The 15,575-nt window shown below is 38.4% G+C and overlaps 1 protein-coding gene and 1 long non-coding RNA gene across 2 annotated transcripts; one reads left to right on the top strand and one right to left on the bottom strand.

The window, feature by feature from the left end:
• Positions 1-917: 917 nt before the first annotated feature.
• Positions 918-5,155, bottom strand: LOC113046642 (protein Tob1-like). Its single transcript, XM_026207508.1, has 2 exons — positions 4,891-5,155; positions 918-2,974 (listed from the first exon to the last, which is right to left on the bottom strand). Exon 2 carries the CDS (start codon positions 2,781-2,783, stop codon positions 1,809-1,811), a length of 975 nt encoding a protein of 324 aa, XP_026063293.1. The 5' UTR covers positions 2,784-2,974; positions 4,891-5,155; the 3' UTR covers positions 918-1,808.
• Positions 5,156-5,223: 68 nt separating this feature from the next.
• LOC113046643 (uncharacterized) lies at positions 5,224-10,488 on the top strand. The gene is made up of 4 exons (XR_003276132.1): positions 5,224-5,436; positions 8,810-8,903; positions 8,977-9,199; positions 9,371-10,488. It is a non-coding gene; the product is annotated as an uncharacterized LOC113046643 (long non-coding RNA).
• Positions 10,489-15,575: the final 5,087 nt, after the last annotated feature.

Raw genomic sequence — 15,575 nt, forward strand, 5'->3', positions numbered from 1 at the left:
TTGCTTTCACAGAGAGCCTCAAAGTGTATAGTTCATTTAGTTGTAAGTCTCAAAAAGCTTGCTCTATTAGAAACCGACATTACGCAGGAAAGGGAGGGTGACAAAATCTACCAAAGAAAGTGAGGTTGTGGGTTAACTCATCTGCGACTTCCCTCCTCAATTCACTTAGCTCAATCAACTTAATTAGAGCTCTAAATATAGATTCGTTTTGCTTACTGGAATCAGGAGAGCTGTTAAATGCTTAGACCAGCTAGCTGACTTTAATCGAATCGAGGAACTGCAATAACAATACTGCAAAACATAGCTCAGCCTTCACATAGTTCTGCTGTTGCATCATGGAAGAATCCAAAACAGATTCAAATGTTCATCTTCAAAAGATACAAATATATGAACTTGTTTTTGCATAACAATCCCGGTTAGTCTGTTTAGTCTTTCTCTTTGTGAAGGTTTAGTGAATGCTTGTGGTTTAGGGGGCAACTAGTATAAAAACAACCTGGATTTATTTAAATATCAACCTCTAGTAAGTAAACAAAGCTCCTCTATTTTTCTGAAAGGGCATGGCGCTCGCAACAAGGTCGCAGTTCAATTTCCAGGGAATACATATACTGATAAAATGCATCTTAAATTATTTGGATAAAAGCATCTTGCAAATGGATAAATGCCGTTCATGACTATAAGAATAAATGCTGATCTGAACGCTACACTGCAAGTCATGGATACTTACATTAATGAACCCCATTTATGGAAATGCACTCTTGCATCTGGAGAAGACAACATTTTCTTAAGCAGACTGAAAACGAGAACAGTAAAACAGTAATCCTGTAGCATGTACGAGTAATTTACAGTTTGTAATGAGAGCAGGGAAAGAGTAGAGATAGAAAATGAAGATATGAATAAAAAGCTTAAGACCAAGAGTATAATTTCAAGCATTTTAATACAAACTTAATAAACTATCAGTCCCTCCTTACATGTAAGACACTGACTCCAAATACTTTGTTATACTATTTGTTTTTGTCAAGTATTGCACAATGTTGGTACAAAATTAATATACGATTACATTTTGTCCATAGTATAGCAAAAATCTTTGAACTCTTAACAGAAAATACAACTCTTATTTTTTTTTTCTCTTTTTTCCCCCCAAAGAGCAAATATTTTTAAATCCCAACACAATGGAATATTCTGTACATAGTCTTTAGAATAGCTGATGTTTTTAAAGATGGATTTCATTTTAACAATTTCAATAAAAAAAAATTATAACAAAAGCTGCTGCAGCCATCACAGATCACTGGAGTAGTAAAAAGATATAAATGCAATATGTCGTAGAAACAATATATACTCTGATATTTTACAAACTTTCTACTAAATTAATTATACAGTTAGAAAAAAGACCAGGAAATCCCTCATTCAGCATTCAGGCCAATCCTCGGAGATTGGCTGTGTAGCTATACCTTGAATACTATTAGAGGCCTTGATTTGTAGTTTTCTTCTTCATAAAGATATCTTAAAACAGTCAGTAAAAATAATTTTGTGCTTGGTTGGCAAAAGAAAACAACTTAAAACAATATGAGTTTAGATAACGAAGCTTGATTGTACAACAAGCTTACTCGTAAAAAGAATAACAAAAATACTCAAGGGAACAACATGGTTCACCCTCGGGCTCGTCGTTTGACTTATTCACTGGGACTTTACAGTTGAAGTGTTGCTTTGAGATTTTCTTTTTGTTTTTTTCCATTTATTGGGGATTTTCCAAACGTGAGCTTTCCACCGTCCCATCACATATCTCTGGTCGTTAGTAGTATTCTCGTTTTCTAGTTGGCCATCACTGGCTGGAATTGCTGGTTAGAATACTGCATGTTGCTCAAGCTGAAACTCAGACTGTCCATGAGGGACTTCTCATTAAGGCCCCCATAGGCTGCAAACACGTCAAAGGCATTATTGTACGGGAGAGGGCTGAGATTGAGGGACGTTTCCCCGGGGAACATTGCACTTGCGCTGCCCTGCCCCTGGAGATTGGGGAATACAAACTCCTTGGCGTTGGGAGACAGGGCAGAGGGCTTCTGCGGTTGACTGCCCAAGCCGATGCCATAGAGAGAATGCATTGATGTGGACATGGCTTTCTGCTTCAGGAGGTTGTTTACATTCAGGCCCAGGTTGGTGGGGGAGTTTCGGGTCACCTTGTTGGCGTTCCGCCCATTGCTTTTCATTTTCGTGGAACCAAATTTGGTGGCGGCGAAGCTGGCAGTGGTAAAGGTTAAATGTTGCGTGGAACGGCGCATGAAGGTGGGGCTGACCGCCGCCGACTGGCCGAACGGTGGGGACGGGGAACTGGAGGTGGGGGACATGCCTAGGGGTTCGCTAATGGGCATGAAGACCTGGGCCTCTGGGTTAAAGCTGTTCTTGATCTCCTTGTCCAACTCCAGCCCATTCTCATTACTGTCGTCCACATAGAGCACCTTGACGGGTCCCTTCTCCCCAATCTGATAAGACACCTCGAAAGGATCAATCCAGACACTGAGGTCCTGAGGCAGGTTGTTGCGGACATCCTCAATGTCCAACCCACTTTCTTTGGCGGCTATCTCTACAACTGGGTCCACTTTCTCCCCGACATGTATACACCTGAATCCAGACCCTTTGTATGGCTTGTCCGGGTACCAATGTCCCTCGTATTTCTTTTTCAGCTGTCGCTCCAACTCCTCTCCGAAAATGTTGACACGTCGCCTGGGCAGCTTATTGTACAAGTACGAAATGATGAAGTTGAGTGCCACTTGGATTTCAAGCTGCATAGCTGCTGTGCTGCCCTGGAGTATCACCACCGTTGGCTGTTTGAATTTGTGTATTGTGTTGTAAGCCACCAGAGGGCAAGGCTCGGCTGGAGCCAGGCAAATAAACAGAAACTGGGTGGGGGGGAAACGGTTCAAAACAAAGTGCTGGTTGCAGAGGGAACGTCTCAGTCCACAAACGGCTGATCCGGTTCCTGGAGAGAAGCAAAAAACAAATAGCGTGAATAACTCCAGCTCATTATTCTCAGCTGGAAATCTGTCAGTTTTCGCAAAGTGCCCCTATTGTGGATTTTTGAAAATTACCTATCATGCAGTGTGTAACACAGCTCTAAGTGAATGTAAACATACAGCAAAGTATAAATCTGAAAGTGCACCGTGTATTAATTTATTGTCGCTCAAAAGAAAGAGTCAAATCTGAATAATTGAAACAAGTTGTTTTTAAAACGAATCCCAAGACATTTCATGTTCAAGTCAACATGAAACATTAGCATATTTCCTGCCCACTTGTTGGCCTTTTTGCATTGGTCTGAATGAAAATGCAAATTCATTCTTTGGCACTAGATGCCACTTTTGGAGCAATAAAAATAGTGGTTTCCATGGCAATGCTGTACACAATGCTAGCAGCACTGCTCTCACAAACACTGCTTTATCAGGCATGATGAAATGAGGCCAATTGGACAGATCACCACAGATAATAGTCATAAAAGTGTTTTTTTGACCTTGCATGCATCGCAACCCATTGGTGGGGCCTACCAAACCCCAAATATGAACCTTTCATTACCCATAATAGGGGCACTTCAATAGAGAGTTCATTAGAATAACATGAATGTTTTGATAAAACAGCTTGCGCATTCTTAGTCTTGCGAAAATTGACCATACAAATTAAGTTCAAACCATGAAACCATGGTTAAGCTCGTTAAACCAAAGTAACCACAAATTAACAGTGGTTTTGCAACACTAAACATAGTTTAACTATGGTACCAATGTTAGTTAATATGACAAAAAAAACTTTGTTATTACTACAATTTTACTATAATAAAACCATGGTTAATTTTCGTAAGGGCAGGCTTGTGAGCGGATTCGATTTTACACAAGCACACAAGCAATCCTTAACCTCAGTGCACTGGTTGAATACGTACTTCCTCTCTATTTTCAATTCAAGACAACACCTTGTGTCGAGTATATATTACCACTAAGCTAGTTCTATAATTGCAGTTTACCATTATAGGAAGGATGCACTGGGACTCGCGGAGCTGATAGAGTTACGTAATAACTAACTTGCCCTGACTAGACCCTGCACTGTAACCATTATACTGCTGTCGTCATAACCAAACTTTGTCTCGAGCTCGTCACGTAAGTCTGTAAAATAGAGAGTTTCGTGTGGAAATCCGACACAAGAATGCGAGACTTTAATAATTAAACCTGAATGTGTCACGAGGAGAAATGAAAACCAGTCAGCACACGCACATATCGACGTACGGTCGTCGATGAAGCGAATAGAAATAATAACGCGCTTGAATGTTAAACCAAACTGATATGGTTCGATTTACTCATTGATTATCAAATATAAAAGGAGACAGTGTTTGGTTTGTACATTTAAAGCGAGTATAGGACGTCTGAGATCGTATCGTCGCAACCCACCCAGTACACAGGGAAGATTAAAGCGCACGCGAGGACACAATGTACAGTTTAAAAACAGATACATTAATGCTATAATACTAATGCGTGCATGAAATGCACCATATAGAGGTATACATTAAAGACAAGAGACCAGTATATGCTGTGGCTATCCTGTGCAATTCGACTTGGATGTGCTGACAAATTGAATATAACCTATATCATATTCTATGGTATTTGATCACTTGCACTGCTATGTAACTGTATGGCTTCTGTTGCAAGAATGTGTTTTGCCATAGTTGGCAATCCCTCCGAGCTCCTAAAGTCTACAGCCCACGACTGACGCAGCAAGCTGCCTTCATTTAAATTCTCTTAAGGTTTCAGTAAACTATTACAGACAACGCTCTGCAATAACCCTAATACAGCGAGTAATACTTTACAAACTGGACTAATCACGAAAATAACAATGCCATACAAAATATGAAATACTTACTTGAGTTTACAAAATGACGACTTTCAGTAGTTGCAGTAGCCTTAACTAGTGCAAATAGAAAAAATAGATATAAATACTTTCTTCACATTAACATAAAGGTATTCCAGTTGGTAGACTTGAAATGTTTTATTTTTATTTTATTTTTTTTTCCTTCTTCTTCTTAGCTTGCTCCGTTATCTGTAAGGTATTTGCTGTTTCACCTTCCCAAAAAGCTCCTCTCCACCCCCTCTATCTGGGTGTTTTACGATTTCGTCCTCTGCTGCTGTCATCCTCCTCTATTTATAGTTTTCCTCCGCCACGGACACGCGGTGGGCGGGGACGCGCTTCCAAAGGTCACAACAAAACGAATATCGAATCCACGGAATATGATTGGTCAGGCTTGAGCGAGAGGCGGGTCCTACTCCTGACGTCCTTTAAGCCCATTGGCTTATTTGACCATCGAGCAGAGAAGAGGTAGGATTTAATACATTTACGTTGAGCCCGTCATAGAGGCTCTTGACGTCAGGCGTTACCTAGTACCACAAAAAAGACAGGCTATTCATGGAGGTATCGTATATCATTTCCATGTTCATATTTCGCAAACATGACTGTTAAAGCGACATTTATGCCCCTAAGTAGATCAAATGACTGAATAAATATAAAGGCTAAGTAGTGAGCAGACATGACAGAAGACCATAGCTTTGGTACAACCTTAGCTAATCTGTTTATCATTGTTTTGTTTTATCAAACGCACAAACGCTGCAATTGTGCTGGGGTAATTAGAAAATTAATAAATTGAAATTAAATGTCATCAAAACGCCAAGCTGATATGTTTTGAAGCAAAAAGGGAGTTTTCTTTTTATTCCCAAGAATTGCATCTCATACATTTACACCAATGATTTGTGAGTACACACGCATAACAAACACTAATATTTAGCGTGAAACTGCTTGATAAAAAAAAAAGAAAAAAAGTTTTTGATTGGCTGCAAAACATCCTACTTGTGAATGTCGTATCCGTATCATCATTTAAAGTGACAACTATATATGTTTATAATATATTAGAATTAAATAACAACTGCATATATATTTGATGACAATGATGACTGTAATCATGTAACTGTAGGATTGCAGTTATGGGGGGGAAATGGTTTAATTGGGTTAAATTATTTTAGCCCTTGTGATGTGCTGAATCCCTTTATCTAATTTGATGTTATTGGCCAAAAATTTCCAGCCTTTTAAAAATCTCTGCTTATGCTATATTAATTACCAAATCTTGGTTATAATCTTTTTGTCAACACCATTATTTGTGGATAATTTTGGCAATGTTTACTCAAAAACTGTGGTACATAAGCTCAGATCAATGAGGTCAGTGAACGGTCAGGTATAAAAAGAAATCTAAAATCTGAGGTAAGTGAAAGAAAATAAATCGATAAAAAGATTGAATTGAGTATTTGGTAATGGCAAGAAATTTATAAGTATTTATTTGTAGGCAATGCAAGGGAAAAACAATCCTAAAAAAAAAACTTACTCTGTTTGGGCAAAATAGCATTAATGAGAAATTAGATTAAATTAAAATCATTTTGATGCTATTTTATCCATGGACTTTTTAATGCAGTGTAACTAATTACGTTGACGTCACTGTTAGCTCATGGGTGCAATTCAAATAAGGATCACACACCACATTATTATCTGCCCGGGCAACCAGTCCTAATGATGGGGATATGATGGGACAAGAGAGGACCTGGGGTATGACTGAGTTAGATATCACTCTGACCGTGCACTCCCTGTTATTTATACAGCAAACAACCTACCAAAAGCCAGTCATGTGTTTGTCTGTCCAGTGGATTGTAGTATGAAAGGCCACACAGATAAAGATTCACATGTGCCTGTCACTGTTTTATTGTACTTTGGTGTTAGAAGCTACCTTCCACAGCAAATGGTTCCTAACTTCAAATGATATGTAAATTAGTTCACAACTGCCTTTTTGAGAAAAAAACTTTGTCTTCATTCTTTGTTCTGTCAGTTTTAGAGCTCCTGTTCATACAGTTATATTCGACTATCTTTCTATATATTAATGTGATTAACTTTGAAGATGCAGCAAAGGCTGCAAAGAGTGATTTATATTTCGAAAATAAATTGCATCTACTGTATCTGTCTGTCTTTCTCTCTGTCTGTCTTTCTCTCTGTCTGTCTGTCTTTCTGTCTGTCTATCTGTCTGTCTGTCTTTCTATCTGTCTATCTGTATGTCTGTCTTTGTTTCTTTTTCTCTATCTATCTATCTATCTATCTATCTATCTATCTATCTATCTATCTATCTATCTATCTATCTATCTATCTGTCTTTCTCTCTGTCTGTCTGCTCAGGATCCGTGTCTGCTTTGTGTCTCTGACAGTCTGAAGATAATCTTCTAATGCATAATTTGATTTTAGAGTTCGATAGATTTGTAATTTACTTTGTGTTTTAGTTTCTTGATCCCAATGTTCAAGATATCTATCTTTAGATTGTTTGATCATTTGATTTATTTTGATTTTCGGGTGAAAAGCAGTGCTGGTTTGGTTAGTGTTAGTGGTTAGAGTTAGTCAGGTTATTAAGTCTCAGATCTAGCTGACTGAGTGGACTCTTTTCAGGGTTCAGTTCTTGGTTTTTTTTATTGCTTTAAAATATGTGGGACTTGATTTAAGATGCATACAGAATTTGAGGGATCTTTTATGCATATTAATTTTAGAATTATTTTGCAGAATTCTGTGTGTAGGGCTTCTGTTGGATGTCTATCCCATCTAGTGTAGCTCTGATCACTGAGTGGACCCCAAACCTCACTTCCATACAGCGCTATGGGCTGAATCACACTATCAAAGATTTTACACCAAATTGGAAGCGTTATTTTAATATTTTGGATTTTTTTCTTAATGCCATATAGAGCTCTTCGAGCTTTATCTTTGAGAGCATTCACTGCCGAACTGAAACTCCCCGATGCAGTGAGGAATGTAGTTGTTGATGATGTTGGTTGGTATTTTTGAGGTTTACTGCCAGGGCCCAGTTCTGGCAGTAGTTGTCCAGCAGGTCCAGGTGCTGCTGTAGTCCCTGTGAGGATGGTGTTAGCAGCACCAGATCATCTGCGTACAGCAAAATCTTGATGTTTTTGTCTTGTAGAGAGAGTCCAGGAGCTGCAGACTGTTCCAACTGCACCGCTAATTCATTAATGTAAATGTTGAACAGTGTTGGACTCAGGCTACAGCCCTGCCGCACTCCTCTTTTCTCGGTGAAGAATTCTGTTTGTTGCCAATTTGTTGTTTGAATACATTGATTTTACAAAGTCAAAAACTTTACCCACCCCCTACACCACTTTGTAAAAGCTTATAATATAGTCAGTTGTGCCAAATATAATGCTTTTTTGAAATTGACAAAGCGTGCAAATATTTGTCCATTTTTGGTCTTGGTTTTATTGATTAGGGTGTGTAGGGTGCAAATGTGGTCAGTCGTTCTGTGATTTGGAAGGAAGCCAATCTGACTCGGGTTTAGGACATCGTGCTCATTAAGGAACTTTACACTTCTATGGTTTTAAATACTGCCAAATATCTTCCCCAGATTACTGCTTACACAAATGCCTCTGAAATTATTAGGGTCCAGTTTGTCTCTACTCTTATGAATAATGAGTCCTTGGCTCCAGATGTCAGGAAAGCAGCCTGAACTAAGTACAGTGTTGAATAATTTGATCTGTCTGTCTGTCTGTCTGTCTGTTTGTCTTTCTGTTCAAAACCCCAGGCTGCTATACCTGTTTTCTGTGTTCTAGATCTGGGAATGTCATGCTTTTAATCTTCCACCTGCACCTTATATGCAATAAATGTTATTATTGACATGGAACTGTACTCTGTATCACAATAAGAACGGTGCTCATGTGTTTCTGTGCCTAATGGCCTGTGATTTTTCTGCCCCACTGCAGCTAGGAGAAAAGCAGCCTAATTTCCTGGGAAAAGCAAAGCCGAATTCTGTTCCCTGATTGGACGCACCACTGGTTTTTCATATGAGTGTCACGGGTAAACATACTCGCACGCATATACAGAAAGCATACAGTATGCCCATGCAACTTTAACGCTCTCCCTCTCTTAGAAACCGGTCTCGGATGAAGAACTTATGACATTGCGAGTGCTACGGCTTAACGGGGAGTTCAGAGGCGGGTTTGCACAACAAACAGATGTTCTTTGATGTCAGCTGCAGTGAGGGGGAGGCAAAAAATGGGAACGCTGAAAAGAAGTAGGAGGAAGGTGTCAGAACTCTAATCACCATGCATCGCTCAGAATGAAATCTATTGTATCTCTTAGCTCAAACACTGGTTTGTATTCACCATAACCTTGCCCATTATACAATGTAAAATTCACTTGATTTGTTATATCACTAAGAATTTATTCAAATTGTTTTGAACAGTGTATTGCCTTGGCATTTCTTTTAGGATTACAAAGCTGACAGTGACCTGTTACACTGACCTTATCTTCTCTTTAAATAGGCTTTGAGTCACAGTTACAACGCCGGCTCGCGGATCCAGAGAAGCTAAATTACACCGGCTGTCAACCAACCCTACGTGGAGCTCCGTTCAGGCTTGTAATAAATTATGTAAAAGAGCCTAACAGCAAGAAAATGGCCGTGCCATTTACTGTCACTTCAGAGAATTTGTATCATGACATTTCACGAACGCTTGGCCAATTATACTGGATAGATCTATTGCATAAACTAAATAATGGTTTCTCCACTCCAGCTATCTGACTTAGTTATTCATTAAACCACCCACATCACAAGTGCACAGTACGGCTCAGGACAAGTACTCCATGAACAGCTCATTTAGGTTAGAGAGTGTGTGTGTCAGCACTGTGTAGAAGTTATAGACCCACATGCCTACAAAACCAGAAGTATTTTCCAAAACACATAACATATCTTCACAATTGATTTCCACTGCAGTCAACCCAGTGTAAAAGAGTACTGGTGTTTGTTATGCTATCATATTACAACAAATCTGTGTAATATCTATATTTTTTCCATTTGAAACTAATTCATGTTCATCCGTTGACCGCATGATTCATTTTAAATTTGTATTCATACTAATATAATTCAAATACACGTCCACAATTTGAATTCAGAAATGCACCTTATCAGCCACCTCTCTGAATCTTTTGAGATGCTATCCTAGACCTTTAACACTACTACAAATACAGGATGGAAAAATGTATGACACCTTTCAGTTTGGCCTAAGATCATAACAGGATATGGAGGCACGCTGTTTAAAGTCTCTCTAGTTCAGACTCATTTCCAATACTAACGGATGTTGCTCAACAGTTTCAACTGCAATGCTGGTTACAGTTTATTCAGACCTCCATTCGCTGACTGACATTTTAGCTTTAACTAGTCAGCTGCCTTCGTGATGGAAGAACTGTCATAAGGTGCAATAAAAAAACTCAAACACATAACTATCTGACACTGAGGGTGTGACGTGTCAAGACATGTAGGCATTACCATTGTCTAGGCTGAAGTACTGTATGGTATCTTATCTTGACAATAACAAAGAGGAAATCTCCCTTCAGTAACTAAACAGTTCGCCCATAATAAATGAAAAATCATTTACTCATGATACTCCAATCTATAAGTATTTTTTCTGTTTAAAATGTTTGCACTGCCGCTTTCTGTGCAGTTCAAAGTGACTAGCTTCAAGTCTTGCTATGTTTATCACATAATGCCATCGAAAGACTACTTCTTATAGTGTTTCTCATCCTTTTTGAAGATTTGCTGCTCATGGTCACTGTATATATTCACTGCATTCATCTTTTTGTGTTCTATTGAGGAAAAACGTCAAACAGGACTTGGAACAATAGAATATCAGCGTATAATCTTTTGATTATCCGTAACATACAGTCCTTCTGGAATTAAATGAGTTTGTACTGTTTTACAGGTGACAGGTGAGTTTTTATTTGAATTGTATTTTTTTAAACGAAGTTACAGTTTCAGAAACAATCTGGAATTCTTAGTGTTTTCTGTCCTGCAAGAACATATTGATTTATTTCCAAGTGCTTCCCGAAGAAGAGGAGATGCAACAGAAACGTGTCCTTGTTGGCACGTCTATGACTTCAATCTGCCATGTGGCTTTGTCTTTACTGCAGTTGCAGTTGCTCGCCTCGAGGCATTGTCATTTGAAGTTGAGAAAGAGCTGTAAGATGTGGAAATGGCCTCTGAAGATCAAACAACTATCCCTTTCCCCTGTGTTACAAGAAAAGAGGAAGAAGTGACATGCTGAGACATCAGTCCAGTCAAAAAGAAAAAAAAGAAAACTTGGAGGTGTCAAGAGAGCAACTCGATTTGTGGAAGGAACTGGAAGTTAGAGTATGAAGGGGCAGAGAAGGAAAAAAAATAAAATAAGACGGTTGACTTGAAACAAATGGCAGTGGAGGCCAAGCCCTGTCATATGGCTGGAGGCTTTTCTGGACCTGCTGTGCTCGGAGAGGAAAGCATATTATCTTCTTCTGCATTCCATCCACACATGTCTCAAATCAGCACACTGAACATCAGTTCAGAGTTTAAGCCAGATAATATATTTGCCAGTTTTGTATTTTCTGAAGTTAGAAGATGAAGGTAAACTGGTGGAGGAGCACGAATGGCTTGTGGAAAGTAAAACTATAACCCATGTCCACCGACTGAGCTCTTGTGTCCTATCTGTCCCTGTTCGATGCATTGTTTACTAAAATAGAAGGGTGTTTTGGGCTTGCAAAACTGGTTTAAAAGTGAAGTGCATCTTTTTTCTGTCAAAGTACCTGAAGTGGCAGATTACGATGTGTATTTGTTTGCTGGACACTCTGATCCTGTTCATTGTGCTGCAGACATACCGTACTCCAGCCATTTCATGTTGCCCGTCTATCAGAAATGAAATTATTTTATTCACGAATATCATACGTGAGCCGATTGCTGTGAATTGAAATAACTTCAGACCATTACATTAAAGCTAGCTGGTAATGCCAAAAAAGTTCAAAATAAGGAACATGGTCCTCTAGGTGGAAAGAGGTTCTCCTGAATATCACAATAACTTTTTAATAAAAAGAAGAAAACATTTTCTTTTAAGAACTGTTCACTGAAAAGTTCTTGGGGGAACTGAATAGGTTCTTCTATGGTATTGCTGCAAAGAAAAAAAACAAAAACTGTTGCACATACTTATTATTCCAGCCAATTCTGAGAGAGGTTCGGCCGAGCACCAGCTCCATCACCTGCACCACTGGAGAACAAAAAAGTTAATACTGGACAACATTTCAAAGGAACTTACGGAAGCAGTTAAAAAAAATCAGATTGACTTCACTGGAAGGAAAAAGTTCAGAAAGATCAAAGCTGGAATTGAAGACAACTGTCCTCAAGAGATGAAAACAGGCACAGAAAGAGAACAGACAGGAAAGGAGCATCTTTAGTTTGCCTCTGCACTAAAATGAGAGCTTCTCAGTATTCACGACAGACGGACAATCCATGGAAACCAGATGCTCCTAAACTATCATATAACCCAAAAAAATCCCAGTTTTCATTTCCTGCTACAAAACCCAGCAGTATACGTAGTGAGCTTGAACTGAGATGAATTGTTGGCATGCTAGCATTATAAACTGCGTCAGATGTTTACTGGAAGAGAGTCATGCCAAATTTTACGGTCAATAACGTGTGTAGAATATCTGAACAGTCATTTTTGTCTTTTAGATTTGAGGGGGGGGGGGGGGCTATATTTGTGATTGGTGCATCTTAAAGCTTTGTGTTTGCAGAATATTTCTAACCCAGTTTTTTTTATGCGTGAAGTTATCAAAACAGGGCATATCATTAGCTTCAATGTGCTTGCAATCACTGTAACCAATCAGCTGATATTTATTTCAAATGTTCCCTAGGAGTTGTGAAAGAAAGACTGTTTTCAGATGCACGCTTTGATGTAGCCAAAGAGGACACATACTTTGCCCTGACATTTATTGTGTCGGAGCATACCGGTCGCAAGACATTTACACCTCGTAACAAGCCTACCTGGCATTCTGACAAATTCCCCCACTGTTCGGAGGTCAGATTAACATGAAAAATGTCACAAGTCTCCCCGGCCCCTTCTCATTATTCCAGCTCTTAAAGCACAAACACCTCTGTCTCCTTCAAAACAGTGACCTTTGCTGCTTTTCCCTGCTGTTAGAGCCTAAATTAGTTTCTCAATGGCTCACTACCTGTTTAACGCTAGCCTGCATATGAATAATACAAAAGGAAATTAGGTCTACTAGAATTTTTTTTTTTAAGTAAATTTGAAATGTTTGTCGACTGAAATAAAACAAACTATAAAATCTTTGAATTAAAAAATGTGTATATAAATAATATAGAATATAAAGAATTAAACAATACATAAACAATTATATATGTATATTGAGTAACTATTTATATATTGAGAAAGTAAAAAGTAAGAATATCAGTTGTAAAAGTCTTGTCCTACAAAGGTGTTTACAGATCGACCAGTGTGAGAATGACCATGTAACTTCATTTCTGTTCCATATGTCTCCTATTGTGAAACTGGATATTTCTCAAGAGTTTAGGCATTACAGACGGACCGTTATTCGATGTGAAATCCTTACCGACATTTATAAAGCGAAATATTGAAAGACTCCACCTCAACTGAACACTGAATAATCCAGTAACTTACTCAATCCATATTAGTGATACAGTTATAACAACACTGTAGCTAAAGCTCTCAACTCCACATAGAGGATGCATGTCTGATGCAGTTCAGCAATAATGTATCAGAGGTGGTGCTATATTGCTTATATAGTCAGAACTAAAGGCGCATTGTGCAGTGGTCTGCATAAAACACCTTTAGTCATTTTATATTCACAATACAAAACAGCCTTGAGCTTCAGGGACACATAGGGCTGTTGTAGTGAATGCTGGTCTTATTTTCTTCTGCCTGTAAGTGGTCACCCCACGGCTGACTTTAGCAGCCGTGGGATGACCATTCACCTTGACCCCAAAGACAAGTCAATATCCCTCTTACAATACTCCTGTCAATCATGTTTGAAGAATGCAAAGTCACACCGAAACATGTTAAACAAGCAGTGTTTCCACTAAACAGGTCTTTTACTTTGCTCTCGTGTGTAAATGAGATAATAACAGAACACAAAACTCATGCCAACTGAAGCATATAAGCTTTCTTTGGCTAGTTCTTACTTTAATCAGTCGATTCTAAACAGCAAACATCAGTCTCTGCTGCAAGGAAGTGAGCTCATAATTTGGTGCATAAACTGATGAGATTGGATCATGTAAATGTGTATTTTCAGGATAACTTTACAAATACAAGTCATGCATGACAAGAGTATATTACAGAGTGGAGTGGAGTAATGATGCAAAAAATTAAGTTTTGCATCACAGGAATAAATTACATTTTAAAATATATTCCAATATAAAACAGTTATTTCAATTGGTGATAATATTTTTACGATATTACAATTTTTACTGTATTTTATTTTATTTTTTCAAATTAAATATCCTCCTATTACTAATTATCATTTACGCGTGCATTAAGAGTACAATCAAAACATGGTCATGGTTTTTATTGTTCCTAGCTTTTTTTGCGTAGTTTGGCTATAACCAGGTTAAAGTTTAAAAACACTCAGGTCATGCTCTCCTAAATGACGAGATTGTTTGTTAATGTTTGATTGGTTTGAAGTCTACCAGCGTCACAGGAGCTGTCCGGTCCGTGTCACTCATTCTGCATGGCCGTTTCCTGTTTGTCTAAACTGCAGACTCTATCATCAGCACAAACACAGATTCCGGCCAGAAAACTCCAATCCTGTTTGGAAGCAGTGATGTCAAAGTCTCCATGGCAACTGCTCTTACAAATTATGCCTCTTCTTTCACTCTCCCCTTCTGCCTTTGTCCATGTGACGTTCAAGTGCAATATCTTTTTGTCACAAAGCTCTGGGCATCAATGTGGCGATGCCAAGGACACAGAAGGGGAATAACCTGACCTTTTGCAGCGCACCGAATACAAGAAGAGAGCGAGGTCAGGAGACGTGTTTGTGGGCTTTGAGTGGTTGTGATGATGCCATTGTGCAACCGGCTCTGAGGACGTTGTCTTTGCTGCACACTCATTTATAACAGTTGTTGTGCAATTATTTTTAATTCAATGAGCGCTGAGGATTTAAAAGACCAGTTCGGCCAAAAGTCGTTTACTCACCCTCATGTCAATTCAAACATGTCTTCCTTTTATAGAACAGAAAAAGGACATTTTGACAAGGAATGTTCTCAGAACTCTAGCTGAACAAATGTTCTTCTGGTAAAAAAAGTAATTTGGTTTTATAGCGTTCTCAAAACGTTAGCACAAAAAAAAAAAAAAAACATTTTTATACATCATTAATGGAAGGTTTTTTTGTTGCACTTTATTTTACAGTACGTGTACTTACATGTATTTATCTAAGAAAGTTCTGGTAATACAAGGTAACTAAATGGGGTATGGTTAGGTTTAGGGGTAGGTTCAGGGTTATACTCAGGGTACCTAGTTATTACATAGTTATTGTTATTACTAGTTACTACTATTTTTTTTTCTCTGAAATGATTTAGTTAATGTAATGTTGGTTAACGTTTACTAAATGTTATTATTTACTGCACATGGTTATGCAGGAAAAGAATAGTAGGCTAAATCGATTTATAAATTGTGCGCACGATTAATTAATTTA

This window comes from Carassius auratus, chromosome 28, assembly GCF_003368295.1.
Source record: "Carassius auratus strain Wakin chromosome 28, ASM336829v1, whole genome shotgun sequence".
Lineage (NCBI taxonomy): Eukaryota > Metazoa > Chordata > Actinopteri > Cypriniformes > Cyprinidae > Carassius > Carassius auratus.